Raw genomic sequence first — 27,154 nt, 5'->3', positions numbered from 1 at the left:
TACCCTCCAGCTTCCTGCCTTCTATTTTGAGCCCTACTCAGTTTGGAATACTGGTCTTCCCACAACTTTGGTATTAAAATATCCTTTTGTGATACAACACTTGTCTTAATGTTTTGATACAGAATTTGCAGCCCTGTAAATCATTGGATGTTTGGGAGTCCCTTGGGGTGTGTGTGGAGGGGAGGGGGCTGTTGGTGGAGGGAGGAAGGTAGTGTGGACAAAGCCTGGCTGGTGATGGGGCAAGCCCACTTGCTTAGAGAACAGAAGTCCTCAGATTTGTAAAGTCTTGGCTCGGGAAGGCTTAAGACTTGGGACAGATCCCCAAAGTTGGGGAGGAGATGCCTGAGGGAATAGGCAGTCTTCAAGGAGGGCAAATTTTGGTGGAGGAGATAGATATATCCAGGGTACACACCAGCCAAGGTTTGGGGACTAGTCCCAAACCCTGTTCCGAGGCAGCGGGATCATTGCCATGTTAAAGATCCATGGGACCACTGCATGGGTGACTTGGGAGACCAGAAGTAGGAACCCTAGGGAGTGGGCCTGTCCCACCCTATAGATGAAGACTTGCAGGTCAGTAAGGCCCAGATGTGCTAGGCTGGGGGACCAGGAAGGAGGGCAGAGTTTCAGCTTTTCTGTGGCAGACTGAGCGGCTAGGATCCCGGAGAAAGAATCAAGGTCCAGCAGCCCTCACCCTCGGGAACGGGAACGGCATGAGCGTGGTCCGCCTGTTGCCAATCTGGTGGTGAGATTCCTTGCGCCCCGCCCATCTCAAAGAAGAACACTTGAGGCCTCGGTCTGGCCCTGCCGAAGCCACCCGCTAGTGCCCGGCCGCGTGCGCCATTCAGTTCGGCCTGGGGCACTCCCGGGGTGGTGCCCAGCCTCAGCAAACTCCTCTGATGACGGGGCGGCGGGGGTGGTGGGGAAGTGGGGGGACGCGACTGCAGCAGGCAGGGCGCGCGGATTGCTACAGGCGCGAACCTCCAAGCAAAGCAGTGCGCTTAAGTGGCTCTGAGTCGGGGGAAACGCGGGGTGCGTTAGGGACGCCAGGCGCCCCTCCTACCCTTCCTCGGCTATCTTCTATCCCTTAGTCTCGTCCCTCCCTCTCGCCCGCCCCTGTCCTCCCCGCCCTCCTTCTCCCCTGGCGGGGGCGGGGCCGGCGGCTCCCGCGCGCTCCGGCCCCTCCTCGGCCACACAAAGGCCCGTCTCCATGGCAGCCGCGCGGGCCGGAGCGCAACGCAGAGCGCGGCCCCGGCGCCATCGAGCGACGGCTGCGGAGGAGCAGGTACCGCACTTGGGGACGGGAACTGCGGGGGGCGTCGCGCAGGCCCAGGCTTCGCCGTTCACGCCGCTCGGCCTCGGCTTGCGCCCCCAGACGCGGGGGTGCTAGGGCAGTGCCGCTGCGCCGAGGGCGACGCGGGCCTGCGTCTTTGCCCTGTGTCTGTCTGTCCAACCGGCTGGGCCTGGCTGCTCCTGCCCCACCGGTTGGCGACGAGGTCCTGCGCGCCGGGATGTTGGTTGACTGGCCTGGCAGGCCGGGTCCCAGAGACCCAGTGGAGCTGCACCCTACCGGGTGTAGTTTCAAAGCCTCTCTCACGGCCGGCGCCCCTACCTCTTCGCCGCCGAATCGATGGACCAGAGCGAGTCATCCCTGTTGTGCCGGACCCCCAGGCCCCAGTTCTCAAGCTAAGCCTGCGCAGAGCCAGGCTCTGTGGGGGCTTTTTTCCAGGGGTGCACAACCACAGCAGCCCCCACACCTTCTGGGACAGGGAACAAGGGACAGAGAGAACCAACAGTAGTACCTGGTGAGGCCCCACGCCTCCCGGCAAGGTTTCGGCAGCTTCTAGTGTAGTTCGTTGTTGTGGTGTTTGGACGGATACTAGGGTACAGAGGGCTTAGAACTTGGAGGGTGCTTTCACAGTCTAGCCCTTCACTTCCATATACCTTCTGCAGGGAGCTCTCCTGCATGTGCCCTTACTGTTCCTCTGGTCAGGCTGTGTGGCAGATTTGTGTGTGGGTGGGTCCTTTCTCCCTGTCTGGGGGTTTCTGAGCTTAAGAATCCTAGAGTTTCTGGCCACGTCACTTAACTCCTCTTTCTAGCTCCTTCGAGAAGGCAGGAAGGGAGGTCGGCCAGTGGCCACCATGGTGGTGGTGGTCAGAACTGGAGCCGAAGCCAGGCCCCAAAGCCAGTGTAATGTTCTGGGGGAACGGAAGCTCTCAGGGCCCTCATTTGCCTTGGGGAGTGCCCCCACTAATGTCTGTCTTCCGTCTGTATTGATGGTTTTAAAGCTGAACTTCCCAGACTGCCCACACACACCTTGAGGGTGGGAGCTGTCAGCCTGATCCCACACCCGGATGCTACCCTGGCACATAGGGAATACCATCAGAAAGCTGGACTGCCGGTGCGGAAGAGTTCTTGCTCTTTGGTCAGAAGGTGAAGTCCCTACGAAAGTAGGGCGAGCATATGAGGTGTTTTGTGGAATGTGCCAAACCTTATTGTGTTGTATCGAAATTGCTAGAGAAGACTGAGAAATAAGCAGGTAGACTACGGAGCCTTGGGCACCCAGTCTCAAACCCTGCCATGGAGTTGGGGAGGCCTGAGGACTGGCCAGAGGTTCCTAGCCCCAGGAACTCAGGGAAGTTACTTAGAAAAACAAGAGTTTGGAATGTGAGTTTCCCCCTCCCCCACGGGCTGCCTGCCAAGGAGGAATTATTTTGGATTATCCAGCCGAGTCCAGCGATTCCAGCTACCCAAAGAGGAGGCTGAAGCTGGAGGGGAGGCTAAAGGGACCCACTTCCGGGCCGTGAGTTGCGAACCCCAGGAGGGCGGGGTAGAGAACCCCAGGAGGGCGGGGCTGGCAAGTCCAGGCAGCTCCACCACCTCCCTCCCATGGCTGCTCAGACCAGTCAGGGGCGGGGTAGGAGGGCATGTGTCACCTTGGGTTGGAGAAGGTCCTCAAGGTCGGCTCCTTTGTGAGCCCTGCCCAGCCTGGAATCTGCTCAGGCTCCTCTGAGAGAGCCCATGAGGCAGGAAGTATTTCAGAGCTAGGTGGAAGACCAGGTTTACTCCCCCAAACCATGCACCTTGGATGGGTCACACTCCTGGAGCTAAACTTCAGGCTACCTTCCTGTCTTCTCACTGACCAGCTGCTCACTGAGGGGCTGCCTTCCCCCCACCCCCACACTGGGATGTGATATTGGTCAGGACATCCCACAGGTGAGCGGATAGAGGTCCCCACAAGGAGCCATTGGGATGTTCCTGAGTTGGCTCCTGGGGCTCATGACTGCCCAGGAGCCTGCATGGGTACCACTTTGGGAGGTAGAGCCAGCAGCTGATGGCCAAGGGCAGGAAGCCCAGGGACTTGGCCCCGGCCCCTGCTAGTGGAGCAGAAGAGATTGGATTGGAAAGGATTGGGCTGGGCTGACAGCCTACAGAGGCGTCCATATGGCACATGTCCCCCCTACCAGATCTCTAGCTGTTCTAGGACATCCCCATGATGTGTCCTCTGCCTCGTACCTCTCCTGATGGTCAGTGCTAATGGTTCCTCAGGGATGTTGGATGTAGGCAAGGCTAGGCAAGACTACTTGCCTACCTTTCTGCCACTGAGGATTGTCACCCTGCAGTCAGGCACTCCTTGCTTATGTCACTCCTCTTCTGTCCCTCTTGCTGCTTCCAGCCCCCCAACTTGCTCTTGATATTCAGTGAGTAAGCTTTTTGTCCCTGTCGAAGACCTCTTGTAAAAGGACTGGCCTGATGAGGGAAAGGGGTGTAAGTTGATTAGAACTTCAACCAAGGCCTGGTAGTCAAGGCTCTGGAGAGCCTGTGGATGAGGATGAGGCTGCCCCTATTAGCCTCACCATCCTTCTGTGCCAAGCCATTGGGTGATTAGATAGGGGTAGGGGCTGGGTAGAGCCCCTCCCCTAGGACTAATGGCTGTTTGTGTTTAGGGTGGGGTTGTGGGTGGGGTGGGGCTGGGTTCTGACTAATTATAGTCTGGGAAGGGCTGAAGTGTGTGTGTTGTGGGGGGGGGCACGGTTCAGAATAGGGTATTAGGGGCAGCTGCCCCAGCTCTTCTCTTTCCAGACCTCATGTGACTTCTCTTTCTTCCTCTCCATGGTTTCATATCCCCAGATAGCTTCTGCTCTGCTCTCTACCCCCCAGCTGTGTGAGGCTCTTGCTCCCTGTGTCTGTTGACAGAGCAAGGACTCTGCCCTGTCCTCAGCTCTCTGACTACACGGGTGCTGCCTCTGGAACATCCCACTGACCCTTCTACCCCATTAGAGCATCTGATAGGCCTCTGCTATCCTTCCTGTACCCCAACCCCAGGGGGGGCCTTCCTTACTCTGAAATTCATCAACCTGTGACAGTGATTGGACCCAACTCCCAGGTGGTCGGGGACTGGAGTGGATCTGAACCACCTCACAGTGACAGTCTTGTCCCTGGGAAGATCCCAAGCCGGTCCAGACTTGGAGCTGGTAGCACTATTTCCTGTCTTTTGTCACTCTGTGGTCCCGCCTCTGCAGTCCCCTCCCCCAGCCTGGCTCCTTGCCTCCCTCGTGGCTGGCAGCCTTCCCTGGGGTGTCCCTGTGGACTGCTGAGTTCACACCTGAGCTGCCTGGGGTCCCAGTGGACTACACACAGAAGGGGCTCAACCTGGATTGGGACACTGTGCCTGGGGGCAGGGCAGGGCTTGGTGCCCACACCCTCTTTCGTCTTCAGCTCCAGGCCCCTGGACTTCAGAAACCCAGCAGTTCCCCTTTCTGGAACCCGGCTCTAGGCCTCAAGGAGAGGAAGTGGGGAGAGGTAGCTTCTATATGTATATCCTTAGTTCTAACTCCAGCTCTTCCATCAGCCCAGCAGCCTGGCCTGGGGCATGTTCTGTCTGGACACAGGGACCAAGTACTTGGAGGCAGGGGTCCCTCTGGCGCAGCTGTTCAGTAGTTCCCGTGGGGGGCCCTGGGTGAAAAAGAAAGGAACAAGCATTAATGTTGACCTTTCAGATGGTTTTCTGTGTCAAGACAGCTTTGGGGAGCTCTTATGTAAGAGGGTTGGCTGTGTACAGGGCTAGAGTTCTCTTTCCTTGGGGTCGCTCTGGTCTGTGGCCTCTGAACTGGCATACCACCTGTGTCCTGCATTGGTCCACCTGTAGACTTGGTGATGGGTTCATGCCAAATGTAGGGATGTGCCTGGGGGATACATTAGGAACCTATTAAGTCTTTTCAGGGGAAGAACACTTCCTATTCTCTTCGGTCCCACATCATAGAAGTCTCAGGCCACCTTAGAGTTCCTCAACAGTGCATGGGTGACTGGTTAAGAGGATGTTCTGTGATTGACACTCCATCCTCAAGAGCCCTGACCTTTTTTGTTGTTGTTGTTTGTTTTTGTTGTTGTTTTTCGAGACAAGGTTTCTCCATGTAGTTTTGGTGCCTGTCCTGGATCTCACTCTGTAGATCAGGCTGGCCTCGAACTCATAGAGATCTGCCTGGCTCTGCCTCCCAAGTGCTGGGATTAAAGGCATGCGCCACTGCCACCTCCCAGCGCCCTAACCTTTTTTTTTTTTTTTTTTTTGGTTTTTTGAGACAGGGTTTCTCTGTGTAGCTTTGCGCCTTTCCTGGAACTCGCTTTGGAGACCAGGCTGGCCTCGAACTCACAGAGATCCGCCTGGCTCTGCCTCCCGAGTGCTGGGATTAAAGGCGTGCGCCACCACCGCCCGGCCCCCCCCTTTTTTTTTTTTAAACGCAGGCAAGTTGCTGGGTCTTAGGACAGCTCCAGCACAAGAGCTGTCCTAAGGGTCTGTCTAGTTCGGGAGGAACCAGGTGGCATTTGTGTGGTTCAGAGGCTGAGGGCTTTCTGCCCTCTTTGTAGAAGATAGCAGTTACCCTGGGACACAGAAGCACCCTGCTGTGGGTCACACTCTGCCTCACCATCATGCACTTGATACCGGGGCACCTCTTCCCTGCCCAGCAAGTAGGAGCAGCTATTTTAAATTGAGCTGGGTAAGCTGCCAGGGATGAGGGGTGGGTGACAGAAGAGAAAAGGCTCTGGAATGACCCACTCACTACTCCAGCCTCAGAAATATTTCCCTAGACTGGCCTTAGGAGCGGGAGGTTCAGCCTGCCTACCTCCACCTTAACCTCAGGCCTGATTTGGAATATTACCCTGGGATGCCTCTGCCAAAAACCCTATGTCAGAAGGAGGAGGGATCTAGGCAGCCCCTCCCTTGTCCAGGAGTGCTCCCTGGAACACATCTCTTCACCTCCTCCAGGTGTACCATGTAGACTTAAAGGAGACTCCAGAGGGACCTGATGTGTCATGCTTCTCACCAAACAGGGGAAGAAACTGGGTCTAGGGGCTCCAAATTCCCCACCCCATGTACATACCAGGATCAACTCACACTCCAAGCTGGGCATTTCCTCATTGGAAAATCCCAGGCCCTCGTCCCTCCTAGGCCTTGAGTGCCTGACCCATTGTGTCACTTAGACATGGAGCCCTGCTCACTCATTTCACCCTCAGACTCTTTCCAGCACTCCATAAAGTACCATGTGCCTGCCAGGGCCCCGGGTTAATGTGGATGGGACAATCACCAGTGAGCAGCTCCCTCCCTCAAGGCCAACCCCTGCCCTCCCAGCTCCAACAAATCTCTTAGGGCATCCTGGGATGACCCAGTATGGGGACCTATGTATATCCCCCATTTTCACAGCCCCTTAGGTCATGCCTGGGAATTGATTCTAGGTGTTGGGGCAAGACCTTCCTGCTGGCAAGACTGGCAACACCATGGACATGTGTGTGCCTGTACATGTGTGGTCATGTGTGAGTGGTGGCTGGCACCCAGGCTTGGCGAGGTGCCCTAAGCTAATTGTAGGGTTCAACAGTGATGGGGGAGGAGGGGCTAGGGTGACCGATGAGACACTGACAGGCTGACAGGGAGATTACAGGCCTTGTTGGCTCCTCACTCATTCAGGCCCTCACCCATCCGCCCCCATGCCACTGAATTGCACCCCCCCCAACCCCCACCCCTGCTGAATCTCGGGAGGGACTCTGTGGAACTGGTTCTGAGCAAACTGCAGCCTCCATGAGCTTCAGGCTGCCCTGGCTAGCAGCAGCATCTAGCCAGTACTCGAGTGAGCTGGGAAAGGGTAGAAGAGGTGTATGTAGGTGGGGCAGGAGTGCCCAGAAGTGGAATAGGAAGGTAAACATGGTAACCGGCAGGCAGCGCAGGGTCCTCAAGTCCCCATCCGAGCCCTTCCTATGACTGACATCTGTCTGAACATTCCCAGTCCAGGATGAGCTGACTATGGTGGTGATGGAGACAGGAACCATTTGTGACCTCCCTCCGTTTGCTGGGTTTGGGGGTCCTCCAGGAGCACAGTAAATCCACAGAGTGATGAATCTGGAGGCTGGCAGTGTAGCTTGGTAAAGAGGGGAATGCTAGAGATCCCAGAGTGGCTCTCCCATGCCCAGGCAAGACACTGGTGGCTGGGGCTTTAAACCTAGGGATGGGGGCGGGCAGTTGGTCATGGGGAGCCAGCCAGCTCAATGGTTGGCAGTGTGGGGTACCCAGCTTCAGTTCCCCCGCAATATACAGAGGCTGCAGCTGGCTCTAAGGAAGGGAAGAGGAGACTTGAAGAAGCCCTTGGGGCTTTGACAGGTTAGTTCTTGAGGCACCTGAGGGCCATGGCCGATAGTGGAGATCCTGGGAGATTAAGCCTCAGACAGAGAGATGGCTTTGTTGGATGCACTCAGCCGGAGAGGGAAAGGAGTGGACGATCTGGGTCGGGCTGGCCTAGAGACTGACGGTGGGGGCATGGGTGGGCCTAAAGATCCTAGGGCTTGGATTTATGGGGAAAGGCTGCAGACACCCTCTGCTTAGGAGGCAGCCTTTACTCTGAGCCCTGTGAGAGGTTCGGAGCCCTGACTCAGGTTAGCACATCAGTCTTTCCCTGGAGCCCCACCCCTGTTCCAGGTCAGGTGGCACAGTTTCCTTAGGGCTGGCTTTTCCCGTGAGGAGTCAGGGCGGATATCCCCGTGGTCTGGCCTGAGGCTGCTGGAAGACAAGGTCGCGCTTGGTTAGCTGACCCCTGGTTCGGGGGCCGAGCCCTGGAACTGACCCTGGGCGGGGGCGGAGCTACCGGCAGTGGGGCGGAGCCTCGCATTGCTTGTCTTCCTCGGCTTGGAGGACTTGGGTAGGTAATGGCCGGTCCTGCCTTCGGCTGTTTCTGACACCCAATCAGCACCGCAGGGATATGGCTCTTGGCTCTTGACGGTGGCCTCCGCTGCCATTGTCACCCGAGGTTGGGCTCCCACCTGCCCATCGCCTTGTGAGTTTCCCCGACCTGGTGAGGCTGGCGCCAAAAGCGCAATCCACGTGTTCCCCTCTAGGTGCGCGCTGGGGTGCGGGGCCAAAATGTGGAAGCAGTCCTGATTAGAGCGCGGGGGGCCTGACCCCCCGGGTTCTAGGACCGTGGGCGTGGCCATGCCCCTGGCGGGGAGCTTCGGCCGCGCGTCCTCGTTCACGTCTGGGGTCCGCCTCCAGGGCAGTTCCCAGGTAACCGGCTTGTGATCCCAGAGGAGTCTGGCGGAAACGGCGCTGGGGGAGGGGCCCTGACACCTACGAGGAATGAGGCCAGGGCTGGCTCCGGGGTTCGGGAATCGACCAAGCCTCCTGGACTGTACTCTGACCAGGTTGTCAGGTGGGTGGAGCCGGGTACTCGGGCACAGATCGCGCCCCCCTCGGGGTCTTCTACGACGATCCAGTCGTCGGTTCCGGGTGCGACACCACCGCGTCGGTGGCTGCGGTGCTCCGAGAGGCGTCGAGCTCCGCGCAGACCCTTGTCGCAGCCCCTCCCTCAGGCTTGTTTTGAAAACAGCGAAGGCTTGGATTTGCGGGCGCCGCGGCCTGTTTTGTCTCTCCTGATTTGTTTAACGCTCGCAGCTAATTGCAGATTTTCGTAGCTTTCCGAGAGCGGACGCCCCGCCTCATGGCTGCCAGCTGCGGCGGGGGAGGGGCGGCATCGGTTTCTCTGTGGCCCTGCGCCCCTGGATTGTAGTCCGCTGATTGGGCTCCCCTGTCCCGTCCTGGGGGTGGTGCGATTCCCACCCTACTTGTTAGAATCCTGGCTTTAGTGGGAATCGTTACCATCTCCCTGCCGGTCCCTGGTGTCTCTGGTTTGCTGTCTTGGTCCCTGGGGGAGATCCCAGCTCTGATCTCCGGTTGGGCCACACTTCCACAACGTTGATTTGATCTGAGCCTTAAAAAGCCACTCACACTAAGAAACGAACCCCAACTCTATCTAACCCTGCTCTGCGAGGCTGTCCTAGAGTTAGGGAACTTAACTGGTAGTGTCATGTCCGCCGTCTCCCACCCCCACTACCCGGTGCACCATGGAATTGGCCTCAAGAGAGGCCTGGAGAAGAGGAACCCGAAGAGGGAAGCCTCAGAGCATCCAGCTGACGAGGGGCTTTTGTTGCTTACCAAACAGTCCAGAATGTGCTCGCCCTCAGAATTCTGGCCGAAGAGAGAGACTGTTAAGTTTCAGACCTGGGAGCTGGCACTGGCTACATGTGCTCTCATCCCTCAACACTGCATTTCCACTGGTCGCCCCGCCCCCGCCCCCATCCTCATCCCTGGGTCGGACTTGGCCCACATAGGGCTCCCTGGGGAAGATGATAGAGAATGAGCGACTGCTGTCTGGGTGCTGGAGGGTACATCGTTGCCCAGCTCTCTGAAGTGGGTATTATTATTATTATATCCAACCTACATATGGGGAAACCACACAGAGCAGCTTTGTAAGTAGTCCGTGTTACTCTGCCAGAAAGAGGCAGTACTAGATTCGAACCAGAGCCCTACAGGGCTGAGGCCGAGTTCTGTGTCTGGGCTCTTGGGGAGGGGGCAATCCTGGGAGACAGAGGTGACTGGTTGGGAGCATCAGCCCAGGGCTTAGTGACCTAGAATTGTAGTATCAATGTTAGTTTTCTATCTAAGAAGTGGTAGCTCAGAGAATCCTGATAGAGGAGGAGACAGCTGGCCTGCCTTCAGTGGAGTCTGAATGGTGGGCCCTGATTGGTCAATGGGTGGCTCTTCAGACCCTTCTGAAGTATGTATGACAAAGTTGCTTAGAATAGGCCATCCTCCCTTGGCCTTACCTTCAGGAGACCCCCCTAATGGATAACTGGAACCTAGATGGTCTGCTGTGAGAATTCTAGAGCTAGAGGAGGCTGAGGGACAGGGGCCAGAGGAAGCTAGAGCTGCCCCCAGGCACAGAGAGGCTGTAGGTGGTATGTCTGCATGAAGGTGTTAGTACAAGGCTTCTGCTAGCAGCAGTCAACGCCTGCCTGGTCCCAGAATTCTCATGGGGCTGATGCTGTCCTGTTTCTGGCTGCTGTGTCTGAAGAGCAGACTGTTGGTTCGTGTTACAAATGCTGTATTGAGTATTGGGGGCAAAAAGATGCCCTCTGCCCCATGCAGCCCCTTGACCAGGTTAGGGGCTGAAGACACCACAATGTGGGGCGTGATGGACTACTTGGACTCACCATAGGTCCAGATCTGGATCAACTATCTGAGGGTATGGGCTAGGGGAACCATGCTACGCAGAGCAAGTGGGGAGTCTTGGTAGGGTTGGAGGTGGACACTGCCTAGAAGTGTAGCCAGTTGGGCCAGCAAGGCTAAGGACAGGCTTGTAGTGTCTCAACTATGCCTGGGTGTACTTCCTCCTTGTCCCTAAAGTTCCCCCACAGTTTTCAGGTTGGGTTGAAGGCTTAGAGAACCCGGGAGCTAGCACACTGGTAGAAGTGGGTGATGTGGGATCTTGGTATGTTGGCGTAGACCCTTTGCCATGCATTTTCCCTGGAGTATCCTCTGGCTGGCAGCTGGATGAGTTGCCAAATTGCTCCCTCCAACAAACCTGCTAAGAAGTTACCCTTGGTCTGTATTTCCCTCTGGGCTTCCAAGGACTGCTTCTAGGAGAAGGAGGAATACAATAGAGAGAGAGCTGCTGAGTGCTACAATGTAACACTCGCAGGCTTTTCATGAATGAATTCATTTAATCTTTATAACGCCTAGGGTTAACTTATTATTACTGTGTCCATTTTGCAGATGGGGAAATGAGGCACAGAGAAGTTAACTTGCCCAAGGTCACCCAGCTAGTAAGTAGAATTGCCCTGTTGTGGGTATGCCTGTTTTTTCAGAAACAGTGTTTTGGGTTGGTTGGTTTGTTTTTGGTTCTTTTGATTTCGGTTTTTGTTCGTTCGTCTGTTTGAGACAGGGTTTCTCTGTATAGCTGTGGCTGTCCTGGAACTCACTTTGGTAGACCAGGCTGGCCTCCAACACAGAGATCCATCTGCCTCTGCCGCCCTTAATCCCCGAGTGCTGGGATTAAAGGTGTACGCCACTACCGCCTGGTTATGCTTGTAGTTTTGGATTTTTTTGTTTGTTTGTTTTAAATTTATTTATTCATTATGTATACAGTGGTCTGCCTGCATGTATGTCTGCAGGCCAGAAGAAGGCATCAGATCTCATTATAGATGGTTGTGAGCCACCATGTGGGTGCTGGGAATTGAACTCAGGTCCTCTGGAAGAAAAGCCAGTGCTCTTAACCTCTGAGCCATCTCTCCAGCCCCTATGCTTGTAGTTTTAAAGAGCAGATAGTACCATAGATTTACAGTGGAAAGAAGCTACCTGCTTCTGAGCAGAAGAGAAAGTAGCATGACTTATGTTTTGCAAAGACCAGGTCAATGTGCTTGCTTTAGAAGCTGGGCTGGGTGCCTGGGAGTATCTGAAGGAGAGCCTTACTGGGAGTGAGAAGATAGAGGAGGAGATAGGTGGAGTCGGGACAGCCACCCAGAGTGACTGCTCTCTATCTCTCTTTGCCTCCTCCAGAGTCCTGATGCCAGTCTAAAACAGAGACTGAGACCACTGGTGCTTTGGTGAGTGAGTGCAATAAGCCCAGGAGTGCTGAAAACCATCCATTGTGGGGCCCTGAGGCTGCTCCTCTGTGCATGTGGCTTCTTGGAAGTGCACCTCCAAACTTCAGGAGGAGGAGGAGGAGGAGGGCTAACTGGTACCCCTGAGGAAATCCCCACCAGCCAGGCAAACAGGGGTCCTGGATTTAGTCCAAAACAGGAAGTTCCTGCGCTTGCCCTCCCATTCCAGGAACATCAGCGGCAGGAAGCTTTAGTTGGCTCTGTCTGGCGCCTCCAGCTTGTACTGCCAGAGCACTGTCGAGGTCAGGTGCTCTTTGCTCCTGGGCCTGGCCAGGCAGGTCACTCTAGGCCTTGTTTGTCCAGGAAGTGGAAGGGAGCTGCCACCTGTAGAATACAATCCAGGTCCCTTTTATCACCCAGAAGACACTGGGACTGGAGCTTCCTTATCCCACTACCTTGGTTTCTGGGTGTGTAGGAGTGCCGAAGATGTGTGAGCTTCCCAAGAGTGTGAGCGCCAAGCATAGGGAGGAGGTGGTCAGTCCCCTGCCTGAGATTAATTGGAGAGAAGCCCACCTGGCAGGTCTCCTAGGGAGGCCCGTGGAGGGCAGCTGGAGAAGGTGGAAAGAGTAGAGAGTTTCCAGAGTAAAGAGTAGAGAGCGGGTTCCCTAGCTGGTTAGCTCTAGGTTCAAGCCTTGAGCTTAACCACCAGTAGAGGTCAGGGGCGGAGGCTGGCACAACCACATTTTAAAGAGGGTGGCTGGTTAGGTTTCAGCTGTGCTGAGACTGTAGCTCCTCCCACGCCCACGCCTCACCCCCTTCCACCCCCTTCTGGCTGGGAACATTCCATTCATTCTCTGCTCCTGGGAGCTGACAAGCTGCAGCAATTTGGTGAGTTAGAACCGGTGAGCTACATCTATAAGCCTGAACAAGCAGGCTCTGGCAATCAGGCCTTGGTATGGTGGCCTTTGGGGAGTGGACTTGCATGGAGAAACCTGGGATGGAAATTGGTTAGTAAAACCACAGGACTGTCCCCATGGGGCTGGAATCTGGATGCTGCTCCAGGTTCTGAGGCAGGCCTTAGAATCTTAGAGTGGGCTGGGTCTTAAAGGGCTTGTGAAGTCTTCCTGTCTCTGACTGAAGCCACTGACTTCTCTCTAACCTAGTCTCTTAATGAGGTCTGGGGTTGCCCTTGCATTTTGCACCACACTTTCTTTTGGACATACGATGCTTTTGTGTGTGTGTGTGTGTGTGTGTGTGTTTTCGAGACAGGATTTCTCTGTGTAGTTTTGGTGCCTGTCCTGGATCTCACTCTGTAGACCAGGCTGGCCTCGAACTCACAGAGATCCACCTGGCTCTGCCTCCCGAGTGCTGGGATTAAAGGAGTGCGCCACCACCACCACCACCACCACCCGGCTCCTTCCTCTGTGGGTTATACCTCCTGGGTCTGAGGAGGCTTATGAGGGGGTATAGCATAGAATAGGACAGCTGGCAGAGCTGTAGCGCTGGTGAGCAAAGCCACGACCTCATTCCAGTATACTCAGCTTCCCCCGCAGTTCAGAGATGTCTTTGACAACAGGCAGAGCAGGGTCCTCTTGGAGGAGAGGGATACCAGCTAGGAGTTCTCAAAGAGAGCAGGAGTCGGAGGTAGGTCAGCCTCCTAACCGCCCGCCCCCCCCCATGCAGGCTGCCTTTAGGGAAGTTACTTCCTCTCGGTAAGCTGTTCCTTCATCTGTGACTGGAAAGTTACAGAGCCCGAAAAGTGTGACCTAGAATCGTTTTTATGTTTAAATTTTAATTTTTTATGAGGAATAAGACTATGCAAGAGGTGATGTTTGAGGTAGTCTTTTTTAATTTAAATTTAATTTATTTTATGTGTATGAGTGTTTTGTTGGCATGTATGTCTGTGTATCACCTGTGTGCCTGGTACCTGTGGAGGCCAAAAAAAAAAAAAAAAGGTGTTAGATTCACTGGGACTAGAGTTACAGATGGTTATGGGCTGCCATTTCAGCACTGGGAATTGAACTCAGGTCCTCTGGAAAAGCAGCTGGTGCTCTTAAGTCTACCCCAGCCCTAGAGTGGTCTTAAATAAGGGGTATTAGAGCCTCTGGAGACATCCTTGCTTTTGTGCCCTATGGGCAGTCATACTGTTTCAGGCACACCCAATAGGTCCTGGAGTTGAGGGTATTTTCAGGCATCTAGGAGACAAAGCTGGGTCTGTCCACAGGGTCCACCCATGAGACCCTAGATTTTCCTCCAGTTGGACTCTTGACCCAGGATCCTAAATGGTGCGTGCATCTACATGTCAACACACACACACACACACACACACACACACACACCCCTCTCTAAACTGGTGGATTTAATGCTGCTCACCCCTCCCCAGGAAGCAGCAAATGAGCTATGAATGGAGTTGGGGCCGTCCTGGGCCGAGGAGCTCTGGAAGTGGACGTAAATAGACTGTGCTTGCCTGGGTCATGTGCATGGGCCTTTAGTTGCAGCCCTGGTCTCAAGCAGTATGGGTCAACATGTCCACAAGTCTGGGGTTTGTACTCCGAGACCACCTGTAGCTTCTTCAGAGGAATGTGTATGAATAGCTAGGAGTCTTCCTAGACCTATCCCTTGGGTGCCCCCTCGGGATTATGTCCCTCTATGGCCTGTTTTCTGGACATACAGGGCAGGGCCTGGATGAGGAGAGACCTGGGCTTATCTGACCCTTACTGTCTCTCCCCACAGAGTTCTGGGGGCAATGGCTCTGTCACTCTGGGCCCTGACCTTCCTGGGTCTGGTGGGCCTAGGGTTGAGCCTACGGTCCCGCAAGCCGGAGAGTTTCCGCAGTGACACAGAGCTGAACCACCTGGTTGTGGATGAGGCCTCAGGTGTGGTATATGTTGGGGCAGTGAACGCGCTCTACCAGCTGAGTGCTGACCTGCACCTCCAGCAGCATGTGGTCACAGGCCCCGCCATGGATAACAAGAAGTGCACACCACCCATAGAGGCTAGCCAGTGCCACGAAGCCGTGCTCACGGACAACGTCAACCAGTTGCTGCTGCTCGACCCACCGGGGAAACGCCTGGTCGAGTGCGGCAGCCTTTTCAAGGGCATCTGTGCTCTGCGCGCCTTGAGCAATATCTCGGTGCGCCTCTTCTATGAGGACGGCAGTGGCGAGAAGTCCTTCGTAGCCAGCAACGATGAGAGAGTGGCCACAGTAGGGCTGGTGAGCGCCATGGGCCCTGCTGGTGACCGTGTGCTGTTTGTGGGCAAAGGCAACGGGCCACACGACAACGGCATCATCGTGAGCACCCGCCTTCTGGACAGGGCTGATGGCCGGGAGGCCTTCGAGGCCTACTCAGACCATACCACCTTCAAGGCTGGCTACCTGTCCACTAACACTCAGCAGTTCGTTACAGCCTTTGAGGATGGCCTCTACGTCTTCTTCATCTTCAACCAGCAAGACAAGCACCCTGCCAGGAACCGCACACTGCTGGCACGCATGTGCAAAGATGACCCCTCCTACTACTCCTATGTAGAGATGGACCTGCGGTGTCTGGATCCCGGTTACCCCCAAGACTTTGGTACCTGCCTAGCGGCTTCCGTAGCTGGCAGGATACTCTATGCCGTCTTTAGCAGAGATGGCCGGAGCAGTGGGGGGCCTGGTGCAGGCCTCTGTGTTTTCCCACTAGATGAAGTCAATGCCAAGATGGAAGTCAACCGTAAAACCTGCTACACAGATCCCCTAGAGACAGCCCGGGACACCTTCTACAAGCCCTTCCACGGAGACATCCAGTGTGGTGGCCATGTGCTAGTACGTGTCTTGCCTGTTCCTAGGTGTATGTTTCCCCCTTGAGTGTCAAGAGTATATTTGTGTTGTGGAGGACAGGGTCTCATTCCTATAGCTTGGCGCCCTGGTAGGGAAAAGCCTGGGAGAGAGACAAGGACCCGTCCTGATGCTGTGATCCACAGGGTGCCAGCGAGAGCTTCCCATGTGGTTCGGAGCATCTGCCCTATCCACTGGGCAGTCGTGACGGACTTGACGCCACAGCCCTGCTGTCCCGTGGGGGCCTGAATCTGACCGCGGTGACGGTAACTGCCGAGAACGGCCATATTGTTGCCTTCTTGGGCACCTCGGATGGCCGGATCCTTAAGGTACTGCCCCCGGCAGAGCGGTTCCCAGAGGGGCCAGTTGGGCACGATGCCCCCGTTCTCATGGGCTGCCTTGGTGTTCACAGGTATACCTTGCCCCAGATGGCACTTCTGCAGAGTATGGCTCTATCCCGGTAGACATCAACAAGAAAATCAAGCAGGACCTGGCACTGTCTGGAAACCTGTCCAGTCTGTATGCTATGACCCAGGACAAGGTCAGCCCAAAGATGGCCCCAGAAGGCCATTTTGAAACAGGCCTACCTAGAGGGTATGCCCAGCCTTGCCTTGGACAGAGTCTGAGCTCATGTCTGAGTCTTTACAGCACCATTGTTATTTTTTCAGAGGTTTTATTTTGAGCACTAGGAATTAGAACTAGGGAGTTCTTGCATGGGAGGCAAGTGCTTTATCACTGAGCTATATCTCTAATCTTCCTTTTCTCAAGGAGGTTTTCCCTTTTCATTTCTTTTCTTTTGAGACGGGGTGGGGTGGGGGAGTTGAGACAGGGTTTCTCTGTGTAGCTTTGGAGCCTTTCCTGGAATTCACTCTGTAGCCCAGGCTGGCCTTGAACTCACAGAGATCCGCCTGCCTCTGCCTCCCGAGTGCTGGGATTAAAGGCGTGTGCCACCACCACCTGGCTAGGGGCTCGGGGCCGGTTTTTTCCGAGACAGGGTTTCTCTGTGTCACAGCCCTGGCTATCCTGGATCTCGCTCTGTAGACCAGGCTGGCCTCCAGAGATCCGCCTACCTCTGCCTCCCTGGTGCTGGGATTAAAAGTGTGCGCCACTACCGCCCGGCCAAGGTCTCCCTTTTTGATCCTGCCCTAAGCTTGTAGGTGGTTATGAATCCCCACCACCGAATTGGCCCAGGGGATTCCCTGCCAGTCGTCCCAGGAGAGTCTGGTGTCTAAGGTCGGGCCCCGTGTCTGTAAGTCACGTTCCCCCATGGCCCTGCTGTCTCACTTCCAGGTGTTCCGGCTCCCAGTGCAAGAGTGTCTGAGCTACCTAACCTGTGCTCAGTGCCGTGACTCCCAGGATCCTTACTGTGGCTGGTGTGTCGTCGAGGGACGGTGAGCAGTTTGTCCTTGCCCCGATGGCCTGGAGGCCCAAGGGTACTGGAGCTGAGGTTACCCTCTGCCCTTGCAGATGTACCAGGAAGGCTGAGTGCTCACGGGCCGAGGAAGCTGGCCACTGGCTCTGGAGCCGGGACAAGTCCTGTGTGGCCATCACCGACGCCAATCCACAGAACATGAGCCGGCGGGCCCAAGGAGAGGTGTGTGACAGGTGGCAGGCAGTGGTGTGCAGGGCCAGGTGGGGCTCTCCTTACACAGCTAGCTGCTGGCGGGGAGCTATCAGAGAAGCAAGGAAACCACAAGTTGCCCTTGTACCCAGGACCACATGAGCCTCCTAGACAGAAAGGCAGGTTCTAGGTATTGTGTCTCCCCCTGCAGGTACGGCTGTCTGTCAGCCCCCTACCCACCCTGACGGAGGAGGATGAGTTGCTGTGCCTCTTTGGTGAATCACCGCCACACCGTGCCCGGGTAGAGGGGGACACCGTCATCTGTAACTCCTCAAGCAACATCCCCAGCACGCCACCAGGCCAAGGTGAGATCTCATATTCTTTAGCCCCTGGACCTGCACAGCCTCCTTTGGCCTGCACACGGCTTCTTCTCCTAGTCTGCTCTCACATTGTAGTTCACTGGGCACCATGTATGAGCTGATCCTGGATGCAGGCCGCTGTTATTGGGGAGGGGGAAAAAAAATCCCAATGTTGAGAGCACCTTGGTCTTGGCCTGAAGGCTGAGTGCTCTGTTCTGGGGAGGCCCCTGGAAGTTATTTGCACAGAGGTCCCTCACTCCTCACTGCTGTGTCCAGCCCGAGGCAGCTGGAGCTGTCTCCTGAGGCTGAAGGCCTTAATCTGGGCCCTAAGACAGGTGCTATAGCTGTCTGTCCCTTGAGTGTTGGGGGTAACAAGGCCATGAGGCCACAGAGTGATATGGGCAGGGACCCGGGAGGCCCTCCCACCCAGACTCTGAGGAGCCACTGCCCTCAGCACTTGCGGGAACAGAGAGAGGGTGCGAAAGCAGCCAAGCCCAGGGGAGAAAGCCGAGCCTAGCCCTGGGAGCTGAGACCAGAGCCCAGATCTGACAGCACCAGCAGGCCAGCTGAGCCTCCAGACTGGGGTATCCATATTGCATCCTACGGCCCCAGCACAGGTCTGCTTTCAGCTGGGCGCTGGGGGAGGCCCAGCTCCACCCTCTGCTCCAGCTCCGCCTGACCCTGTTTTCCCACCTGCATTCTGCAGACCATGTGGCTGTGAGCATCCAGCTCCTCTTCAGACGTGGCAATGTCTTCCTCACCTCCCACCAGTATCCTTTCTATGACTGCAGAGAGGCTATGAGCCTGGTGGAGAACCTGCCGTGAGTCCTGGCTGCCTTTCGAGGCCCCCTCCTCCCCACCCCTGCATCCCTCCCCTCCTCCGGGCCCCTTACACCCTCACGACCCTCTCGCCCAGGTGCATCTCTTGCGCTAGCAACCGCTGGGTGTGCCAGTGGAGCCTGTCGTTGCACGAGTGTCGCGAGGACTCAGCCAACCCAGAGGATGGAGTCATCCGCGCCCACATGGTGAGCCAGCCACTCGGGTATAACTGTGGATAGGACCACAGGTGGGAGGAGACGCTCCAGCTCACCAGCTTTGTGCTCACTCTCTCTCTCCCAGGAGGACAACTGTCCCCAGTTCCTGGCCCCTAGCCCTTTGGTCATCCCCATGAACCATGAGACGGAAGTGACCTTCCAGGGCAAAAACTTGGACACTGTGCAGGTAGAGAAGGCCTGGGGCGAAGTCTAGCCGGCGGTCGCAGGGGCTTGCTTGAGAATCTTCCTGGAGTTGGGGTCCCTGGGTCTCCATTCAGCACTGAGAGCACTCGGCAGACATTAGAGATAGGGAGGGGGGCTCTTTGGGAGCTCCTGGGGACACAGATTCTATGCCTCTGCGGGGCAAGACAGTGTGCCGGCTTGCCTAGAGGATGCTGACTGGCCTCTGTTTATTTAGGTCTCTTCCCTCTCTGTGGGCAGTGACCTGCTGAAGTTCGAGGCGACTGTGACTATGCTGGAGCCAGAGGCCTTCTCTTTTAAGACCCCAAAGGTACTGCTACAACTGGTCTCAGGGCTGGAGGGTGGGTCTGGCCTCTAGGACTGGAGCCTAGCCAGGGTCTTGTCCCTCCTGCCCTGTGCCTTTGTGGTCTCCAGGCATCTCTGCCTATGTCCCCAGACATACTCCTCTTCTCATGGTATGTGTGTCGATGCTTTACCAATTCCTGTCTACCTGGCAGACTTCCCTGACCTTTGGCAGTAGAGGGATTCCCATGGCTGTGGGGGTATCAGGAAGTACACTTTGTCCCTGTGTGTCCCATGCAGCTATCCCACGATGGTAATGAGACGCTGCCTCTTCACCTGTACGTGAAGTCCTCCGACAAGAACATTGACAGCAAGCTCCAAGGTGGGTGGCATCTGGGGAAGGTGGGGGAGGGACCAAACAGAAGGACAGCTAAGGATACGTTCTCCTCCACAGTGACGCTCTACAACTGCTCCTTTGGCCGCAGTGACTGCAGCCTGTGTCTGGCTGCCGATCCTGCCTACAGGTGTGTGTGGTGCCGTGGGCAGAACAGGTGTGTGTATGAGGCTCTGTGCAGCAATGTTACTTCCGAATGCCCGCCACCAGTGATTACCAGGGTGAGTTTTGTGGCAGCTTGACCGGTATGTCCCCCATCCCCACATCTTCATCTTCGCAAGCCATTCGCTCACCCGGGCTCTGCCGATTTCAGATCCAGCCCGAGACAGGCCCACTGGGTGGGGGCATCCTCGTCACCATCCATGGGTCCAATTTGGGTGTCACAGCAGATGATGTCAAGAAGATCACTGTGGCTGGCCAAAACTGTGCCTTTGAACCAAAATGGTACTCTGTATCTACCCGGTGAGTGAACCGCCGTCAGCCTGAGTTCCCTGCGCAGATGATACAGTGGTAAAGAGCTGACTGGGTTCTGTCTGTCGACAGGATTGTGTGTGCAATTGAGGCTTTGGAGATGCCTTTCACGGGAGGTATTGAGGTGGATGTTAATGGAAAACTCGGCCATTCACCACCACATGTCCAGTTCACTTATCAAGTAAGTGCCTGACCAAGCTGTGAGTCCAGCCTTTGCTACTGACTCCATAGCAGCTGGCTTCTAACAATAACCACTATCTGGTGACCCCTGGCCTGGGTCCTTGGCACTAACTATGTGTGTTGCTCTCAGCAACCCCAGCCTCTCAGTGTGGAGCCTCGACAGGGGCCACAGGCAGGTGGTACCACATTGACCATCAATGGCACTCACCTGGACACAGGCTCCAAGGAAGATGTGCGGGTGACACTCAGTAACGTCCCTTGTGAAGTGTATGTGTTACTCGTGGCTGCTGAGCCTGCCTGACCCTGGGGAAAAGGGTGGGAAGGCCTGAGTCTGCCGCGGAGCGGGGGCAGTGGAACTGGCCAGGTCTACTGACAAGCACCTCCCACCCTAGGACGAAGTTTGGAGCACAGCTGCAATGCATCACAGGTCCACAGCTGTATCCAGGCCAGGTGGTGCTAGAAATCTCCTATGGGGGCTCCCGAGTGCCCAGCTCTGGCATCTCCTTCACCTACTGTGAGAACCCAGTGCTAAGAGCCTTTGAGCCGCTGAGAAGCTTTGTCAGGTGTGGCCCCTCCCCTTCCTGGCTAGTGCCTCCCCCACCCCCTGCCTGCTGACCTGAGGAATGTAGCAGAACTGGGCTGGGCAGGGCAGGAGAAGGAATCCTCTGGAAAACCCCACTGCACCCTGATCCCTGACAGGCTTCCTCCTGAGAACCCAGATGGCAGGGTCAGACCAGGGCCACTTTCCCCACTTCCCCTGCCTCTGACTTGTCACATTATTACTGTGCCACTTCCCACCTGGGGGATGAGCTGATAGAGTGGAACCCGGAAGCTGGCGGAGCATCTCCATTGCCTGGCTGAACTCACTCCAGACTGCTTCTCTCCAACCCCCAGTGGTGGCCGGAGCATCAACGTTACGGGTCAGGGCTTCAGCCTCATCCAGAAGTTTGCCATGGTTGTCATTGCGGAGCCCTTGAGGTCCTGGCGACGGCGGCGGGAGGCTGGGTCCCTGGAGCCCGTGACGGTCAGTCCTGCTGTCCTGCTGTGGGCTGAGGGCTCAGTTCTAAAAGGGAACATGAGCAGCTGGGGACCAGGAGGGGCAAGGTCTTCATCAAGCCGCCTGAAGTGTTTGGACCCATCCCACAGATCACAGGCACTGAGTACGTGTTCTACAACGACACCAAGGTCGTCTTCTTGTCCCCCGCTGTCCCCGAAGAACCTGAGGCTTACAACCTCACTGCATTGATACAGATGGACGGTCATCGTGCCCTGCTCAGGACTGAAGCTGGTGCCTTCGAGTATGTGGCAGATCCCACCTTTGAGAACTTCACAGGTGGTGTCAAGAAGCAGGTCAACAAGCTCATCCATGCCCGGGTAAGGAGACCCACAGCACGGGGACCCGGTCCAGGGCAGGGACTCTGGCTGATCATTCTGACCTCTGCTCCCCCCCAACCCCCAACCCCCTCTAGGGAACCAATCTGAACAAGGCCATGACGCTAGAGGAGGCTGAGGCGTTTGTGGGTGCCGAGCGGTGCATTATGAAGACGCTGACTGAGACTGACCTATACTGTGAACCCCCCGAGGTGCAGCCCCCACCCAAGCGCCGGCAGAAGCGAGACACAGCACACAACCTGCCTGAGTTCATTGTGCGTGAGAGCGGGAGGGCTGTGGAGGGCCTGGGGACCCTCTCAGGAGAAGCCGCCGCTGCCTACACCTGCCTGCGCTGAGCCCTAGCTTCCACACAGGTGAAGTTTGGCTCTCGAGAGTGGGTGCTAGGCCGGGTGGAGTATGACACACGAGTGAGTGACGTGCCGCTCAGTCTCATCCTGCCTCTGGTCATGGTGCCCATGGTGTTTATCATTGCTGTGTCCATCTACTGCTACTGGTGAGTCCTGCCCCAGGTAACACTCCCCTCATCCCTCTTGCACCCGACCCTCTGACCCTAGCCGCCGATGGATGATGACTGAGCTGTTCTGTGCTCAACAGGAGGAAGAGCCAGCAGGCCGAGCGTGAGTATGAGAAGATTAAATCCCAGCTGGAAGGCTTGGAGGAGAGTGTGCGTGACCGCTGCAAGAAGGAATTCACAGGTAGGGGCTGCCTCCGGCAGGTGGGTCCACAGGCTGCCCTGCTCAGAGTCCCTGGATCTTTTAGGCCACCTCTTAGGGCTCGAAACTGCAAGGGGGTATGGGTAAGCGCAGCAGGGGGAGGTGGCCAGGGATGCCTCACTCTGGCCTTCAATTCTCTTCTCAGACCTGATGATCGAGATGGAGGACCAGACAAACGATGTGCACGAGGCGGGCATCCCCACGCTGGACTATAAGACCTACACTGACCGCGTCTTCTTCCTGCCCTCCAAGGATGGTGACAAGGATGTCATGATCACTGGCAAGCTAGACATTCCTGAGTCACGGCGGCCCGTTGTGGAACAGGCCCTCTACCAGTTTTCCAACCTGCTTAACAGCAAGTCCTTCCTCATCAACGTGAGCAGAGGGGGGGGCCAGGCCACGGCGGGGCTCCGAGTCAGGGTGGGGCGAGGCTGTAGCACAGATGCTCAGCTGTCCTCTCTCCGGTCGCCCTGCAGTTCATCCACACCCTAGAGAATCAGCGTGAGTTCTCAGCTCGTGCCAAGGTCTACTTCGCGTCACTGCTGACTGTGGCCTTGCACGGGAAGCTGGAGTACTACACAGACATCATGCGCACACTCTTCCTGGAGCTCATGGAGCAGTATGTGGTGGCCAAGAACCCCAAGCTGATGCTGCGAAGGTCTGTGGGTGATAGGGGCTGTATGAGTGACGGGTGGGGTGGGGCGGGACGGGGCTTCTTTGGACAGACACAAAGCCAGATCCCACTCTGTACCGCCCTTGGTCTGAGCGGCTACATAGCCAATCTGGATGGGTACGCCCCTCCGCCGGGGCCACACTGCCCTTCTGCTCACATGTGCATTGTGGTGGGGTCCTGGAGCCAGCTGGGCCTTGGGAATATGAGACCTCTGTGTACCCTCAGGTCTGAGACAGTGGTGGAGAGGATGCTGTCCAACTGGATGTCCATCTGTCTATACCAGTACCTCAAGGTGAGCTCCAACTCTAGGGTCAGGGATGGGTGAATTGGTGCCGTCCAGCCCCACTGTGAATGGCGGTTCCATGCCTCCCACTCACACGGCCCCTTTGCTCCAGGACAGCGCAGGTGAGCCCCTGTACAAGCTCTTCAAGGCCATCAAACACCAGGTGGAAAAGGGACCAGTGGATGCTGTGCAGAAGAAGGCCAAGTACACCCTAAATGACACGGGGCTGCTTGGGGATGATGTCGAATATGCACCTCTGGTAAGTCCCCCAGAGCCAAGAGCTGCAAAGGGGAAGCTGAGCCAGGACTTGGACCCCATATCTGAACTCAGCAGAACGAAGCCAAGTTGTCCTGGCTGGGTAGGGTCTCTCTGGTGCAGAGGTGTGGTTACAAGGGTCCTCCCTCAGCTGGTCCTTCTCATCTTGTGTTCCCTGGTAGACGGTGAGTGTGATCGTTCAGGATGAAGGTATTAATGCCATCCCAGTTAAGGTCCTCAACTGCGACACCATATCTCAGGTCAAAGAGAAGATCATTGATCAGGTGTACCGTACACAACCCTGCTCTTGCTGGCCCAAGCCTGACAGTGTGGTCCTCGGTGAGTACTACCTGTTCACGAGGCCCACGTGCCCAGCTCTTCCTGGGTACGGGCAGCCATGTGGCCCTGGGTTCCAGAACTGAGTGAGCTATGTCCTTCTGCAGAATGGCGTCCTGGGTCCACGGCTCAGATTCTATCTGACTTGGACCTTACCTCTCAGCGGGAAGGCCGGTGGAAACGAATCAACACCCTTATGCACTATAATGTGAGTGTGGAGGTGCCCCAGGCAGGGGAATAGTACTGGATCCCACGGTAGAAATAGAGCCATCCCTCATGACTCTATTCCCAGGTCCGGGATGGAGCCACCCTCATCCTGTCTAAGGTGGGAGTCTCCCAGCAGCCAGAAGACAGCCAACAGGACCTGCCTGGGGAACGTGAGTCTATGCTGTCTTTCTTGTCCTTATAGAAAAAGGTCTGTGAAGACCGTAACCTCTTTTTGCTGCCACCTAGTGGACCCTAGGGCCCTACGTACCAAGCTTCAGGCCACACCTACCTTAAACTGGAGCTGGAATCCCTCAGCTCCCTCTCCCCACAGGCCATGCCCTTCTGGAAGAGGAAAACCGGGTGTGGCACTTGGTGAGGCCAACAGATGAGGTAGATGAAGGCAAGTCCAAGCGCGGCAGCATGAAGGAGAAAGAGCGAACCAAGGCCATCACAGAGATCTACCTGACGCGGCTGCTCTCAGTCAAGGTGATGGCACTCACGCACAGGCACACATCCTCCTCACACACTGGTGCCTGGGCTGTGCCCCAAGGGGGTCACACGGAGCCGCTCTCCTCTACAGGGCACACTGCAGCAGTTTGTGGACAACTTTTTCCAAAGCGTGCTGGCACCCGGGCATGCAGTACCCCCCGCCGTCAAGTACTTCTTTGACTTCTTGGATGAGCAGGCAGAAAAGCATGACATCCGGGATGAGGATACCATCCATATTTGGAAAACCAATAGGTGAGGCCCCTGCCCCGTCTGCCCCCTGCCATAGGCCCGGCACAGCCCCTCACTCTCTGTCCCATCTGCCATAGTTTACCGCTCCGGTTCTGGGTGAACATCCTGAAGAATCCTCACTTCATCTTTGATGTTCACGTCCACGAAGTGGTGGACGCCTCCCTGTCAGTGATTGCACAGACCTTCATGGATGCCTGTACCCGCACAGAGCACAAGCTGAGCCGTGTGAGTAGGGCTCATGGATCAGAGAGTCGGGTCAACTGCCCGGGACGGGTGGAGGGTCTAGTCTGGACAGCGTCCATAGGGAGAAGGCTATGGCTGAGATGGGGTGAGTTTGGATTATACCAAAAGCTTGTCTTAATGTGGGTTCATATATTTTGGGCTAAAGTTGGGGACAGAAGCAGGTGGAAGGTGACCAGGGCTTCAGGGCTGCCATGAAGATGGTCACCTCCCTTCCCTCACCTCCCATGGGGCTTCTGTCCCTTTTTACTCATCCACCATCCCCAGCCTCCAGGGCTTTCTTACGCAGAGGATGAGCAGGAGCCTCGCTCCTGCTTTGTGAGGACCTAGTAGCTGAGCCCAGCCCAGTGTCAAGGCTTTTGTCTTCCACAGGACTCTCCCAGCAACAAGCTGCTGTATGCCAAGGAGATCTCTACCTACAAGAAGATGGTGGAGGAGTGAGTGATGTGGAGCAGGGCCGGGGAAATGACTGGGAATCCCTAAGAGACCCCAGGGTCTGTCTGGCACCCCTTCTTCCCCTTAGACTCTCTTCCTGCCTTCATCCATAACTCTTCTTCTCTTTCAGCTACTATAAGGGCATCCGGCAGATGGTGCAGGTCAGCGACCAAGACATGAACACACACTTGGCAGAGATTTCCCGGGTAAGAGCCACAGAGTTCCACAAGAGCAAAGGCTCTCCTGCCCACTGTTGAGCCAGCCACTGAACCACAGTGGAGGTCGAAACTACTATGATGAAGGAAGCAGAGGATGGCCGAGTGGGCATGTTGGTCTGGCAAGCTGCCTTGAGTGTAGCTGAGTCCTAGGAAGAGGCGAACGAACATGTGTGTAGAGGCTGATGTGTAGGCAATGAGTAGCTCAGGGCCCTGCCATACCTGCTGTCCTGCCTATGGCTGAGCAGCTACTGCCGTGTGCATGGGCTTTGCATGTGGCCTTACCAGGGCATGACCCTTTTACTGGTGTATCTATGATGTTGCCACACAGCCAACACATGACAGCCTGCTGTTCTGTGGGACTGGTCTTGGGACTCCCATAGCGCCCCCCCCCCCTCATACTGAGTAATCCTGTCATTCCCCAGGCACACACAGACTCCTTGAACACACTTGTGGCACTGCACCAGCTTTACCAGTACACCCAAAAGTACTATGACGAGGTATGGTCTGTGTCCCTGGGGTGAAATGCAGGACAGCCTGCCCCCCCACCCCCACCCCAGCCCGTTACCTGACAGGTCCCCTCTGTGTCCATCTCCGCCCCCACCCCTGGCCCACCAGATCATCAATGCTTTGGAGGAGGACCCTGCAGCCCAGAAGATGCAATTGGCCTTCCGCCTGCAGCAGATTGCCGCTGCACTTGAGAACAAGGTTACAGACCTCTGACCATCAGCACTTGCCTCAGGACGCAGGTGTGTGGTACCATGGCATTTGGGCAGCCCCTTGGCGTGAGATTACACTGGCTGTAGCTGAGTTCTCTCTCTCTCCAGTAGAGGCTGCACCCAAGGTGTCTGGAGTGGGCGTAGTGGGCCCACCTCCTGTAGACTGTAGCGTCTTTCTCCTGAGCAATACTGCCCGGGCGCCCGAGTCAGCACCAGCTCCTTCCAATGGCACCAGCATCGGGTGTTCTCTGTGTTGTCTCCTGAGTAATTCGCAAATGTGCCTTACAAAGCCACACTGGGCCACTGGGGGCAGTGGAGCCTTGGCCTCCCCTTCCCATGCACCAGCAGCCTAGCCTCCTCAGATACCCTGAGTTTGGCCTGTAGCTCCCATGGCCAGTTCCTGGACTGGATCTGTCTGCCAGATGGAAGGAGAAGAAAAAGCGGTACGATGCCTTCCTGACCTCACCTGAGCCTCCCCATGGGGCGCAGGCACTCCAGGTGGACTTTGAGGGCCATCACTGGCTCCACCTCTAAGGTCAAGCTGGACGTCAGACGTCGGGGCCCGGGTGGCCAGAGGGACCCAGAAAACTGAGGTCCTGGTCTCAGCTGTCAAACAGGCTGTCCTGGAGGCCCTGCCTGGATCTGGGGATGCTGGAGCAGCATCCCCCCCAGGACCACCCATCCCTTTTTGTAAATCTTGATTGTAAATCCAATACAGTTGTCTTTTTCACTCTC

The 27,154-nt window shown here is 56.2% G+C and overlaps 1 protein-coding gene across 6 annotated transcripts; it reads left to right on the top strand.

Annotated features, from left to right (window-relative positions):
- The first annotated feature begins 1,037 nt into the window (after nucleotides 1–1,037).
- Plxnb2 (plexin B2) lies at nucleotides 1,038–27,154 on the top strand. 6 transcript variants are annotated; one of them, XM_052748624.1, is made up of 39 exons: nucleotides 1,038–1,282; nucleotides 11,091–11,140; nucleotides 11,874–11,920; nucleotides 14,651–15,719; nucleotides 15,878–16,060; nucleotides 16,144–16,272; nucleotides 17,022–17,122; nucleotides 17,199–17,325; nucleotides 17,504–17,657; nucleotides 18,358–18,472; nucleotides 18,568–18,676; nucleotides 18,771–18,872; nucleotides 19,104–19,196; nucleotides 19,469–19,550; nucleotides 19,623–19,783; nucleotides 19,876–20,024; nucleotides 20,106–20,214; nucleotides 20,344–20,480; nucleotides 20,606–20,776; nucleotides 21,108–21,237; nucleotides 21,360–21,587; nucleotides 21,683–21,859; nucleotides 21,959–22,098; nucleotides 22,200–22,300; nucleotides 22,464–22,693; nucleotides 22,795–22,976; nucleotides 23,217–23,283; nucleotides 23,387–23,533; nucleotides 23,712–23,868; nucleotides 23,973–24,073; nucleotides 24,158–24,242; nucleotides 24,404–24,558; nucleotides 24,653–24,813; nucleotides 24,888–25,035; nucleotides 25,423–25,487; nucleotides 25,616–25,691; nucleotides 26,126–26,200; nucleotides 26,319–26,449; nucleotides 26,531–27,154. In XM_052748624.1, the coding sequence occupies exons 4-38, from the start codon at nucleotides 14,664–14,666 to the stop codon at nucleotides 26,421–26,423; spliced, it is 5,508 nt and encodes a 1,835-aa protein (XP_052604584.1). In that variant the 5' UTR covers nucleotides 1,038–1,282; nucleotides 11,091–11,140; nucleotides 11,874–11,920; nucleotides 14,651–14,663; the 3' UTR covers nucleotides 26,424–26,449; nucleotides 26,531–27,154. The 6 variants fall into 6 exon arrangements, with proteins under 6 accessions (XP_052604584.1, XP_052604585.1, XP_052604581.1 ...); XM_052748625.1 differs by having other exon boundaries at nucleotides 26,528–27,154; XM_052748621.1 differs by having other exon boundaries at nucleotides 26,319–27,154.

Source organism: Peromyscus californicus, unplaced genomic scaffold (genome assembly GCF_007827085.1).
Source record: "Peromyscus californicus insignis strain IS unplaced genomic scaffold, ASM782708v3 Scaffold_20__1_contigs__length_68692818, whole genome shotgun sequence".
Lineage (NCBI taxonomy): Eukaryota > Metazoa > Chordata > Mammalia > Rodentia > Cricetidae > Peromyscus > Peromyscus californicus.
The sequence above is the reverse complement of the archived record's forward strand: the minus strand, read 5'-3'. Positions and strand labels throughout refer to the sequence as shown.

Excerpts from the sequence above, each read along its gene's own strand:
- Plxnb2 (XM_052748626.1), top strand. The coding sequence starts at position 14,664 with ATGGCTCTGTCACTCTGGGCCCTGACCTTCCTGGGTCTGGTGGGCCTA. Across the intron at positions 20,215-20,343 it reads ATGTCCAGTTCACTTATCAA|CAACCCCAGCCTCTCAGTGT; the intron begins GTAAGTGCCTGA and ends TGTTGCTCTCAG. Across the intron at positions 25,488-25,615 it reads TACAAGAAGATGGTGGAGGA|CTACTATAAGGGCATCCGGC; the intron begins GTGAGTGATGTG and ends CTTCTCTTTCAG.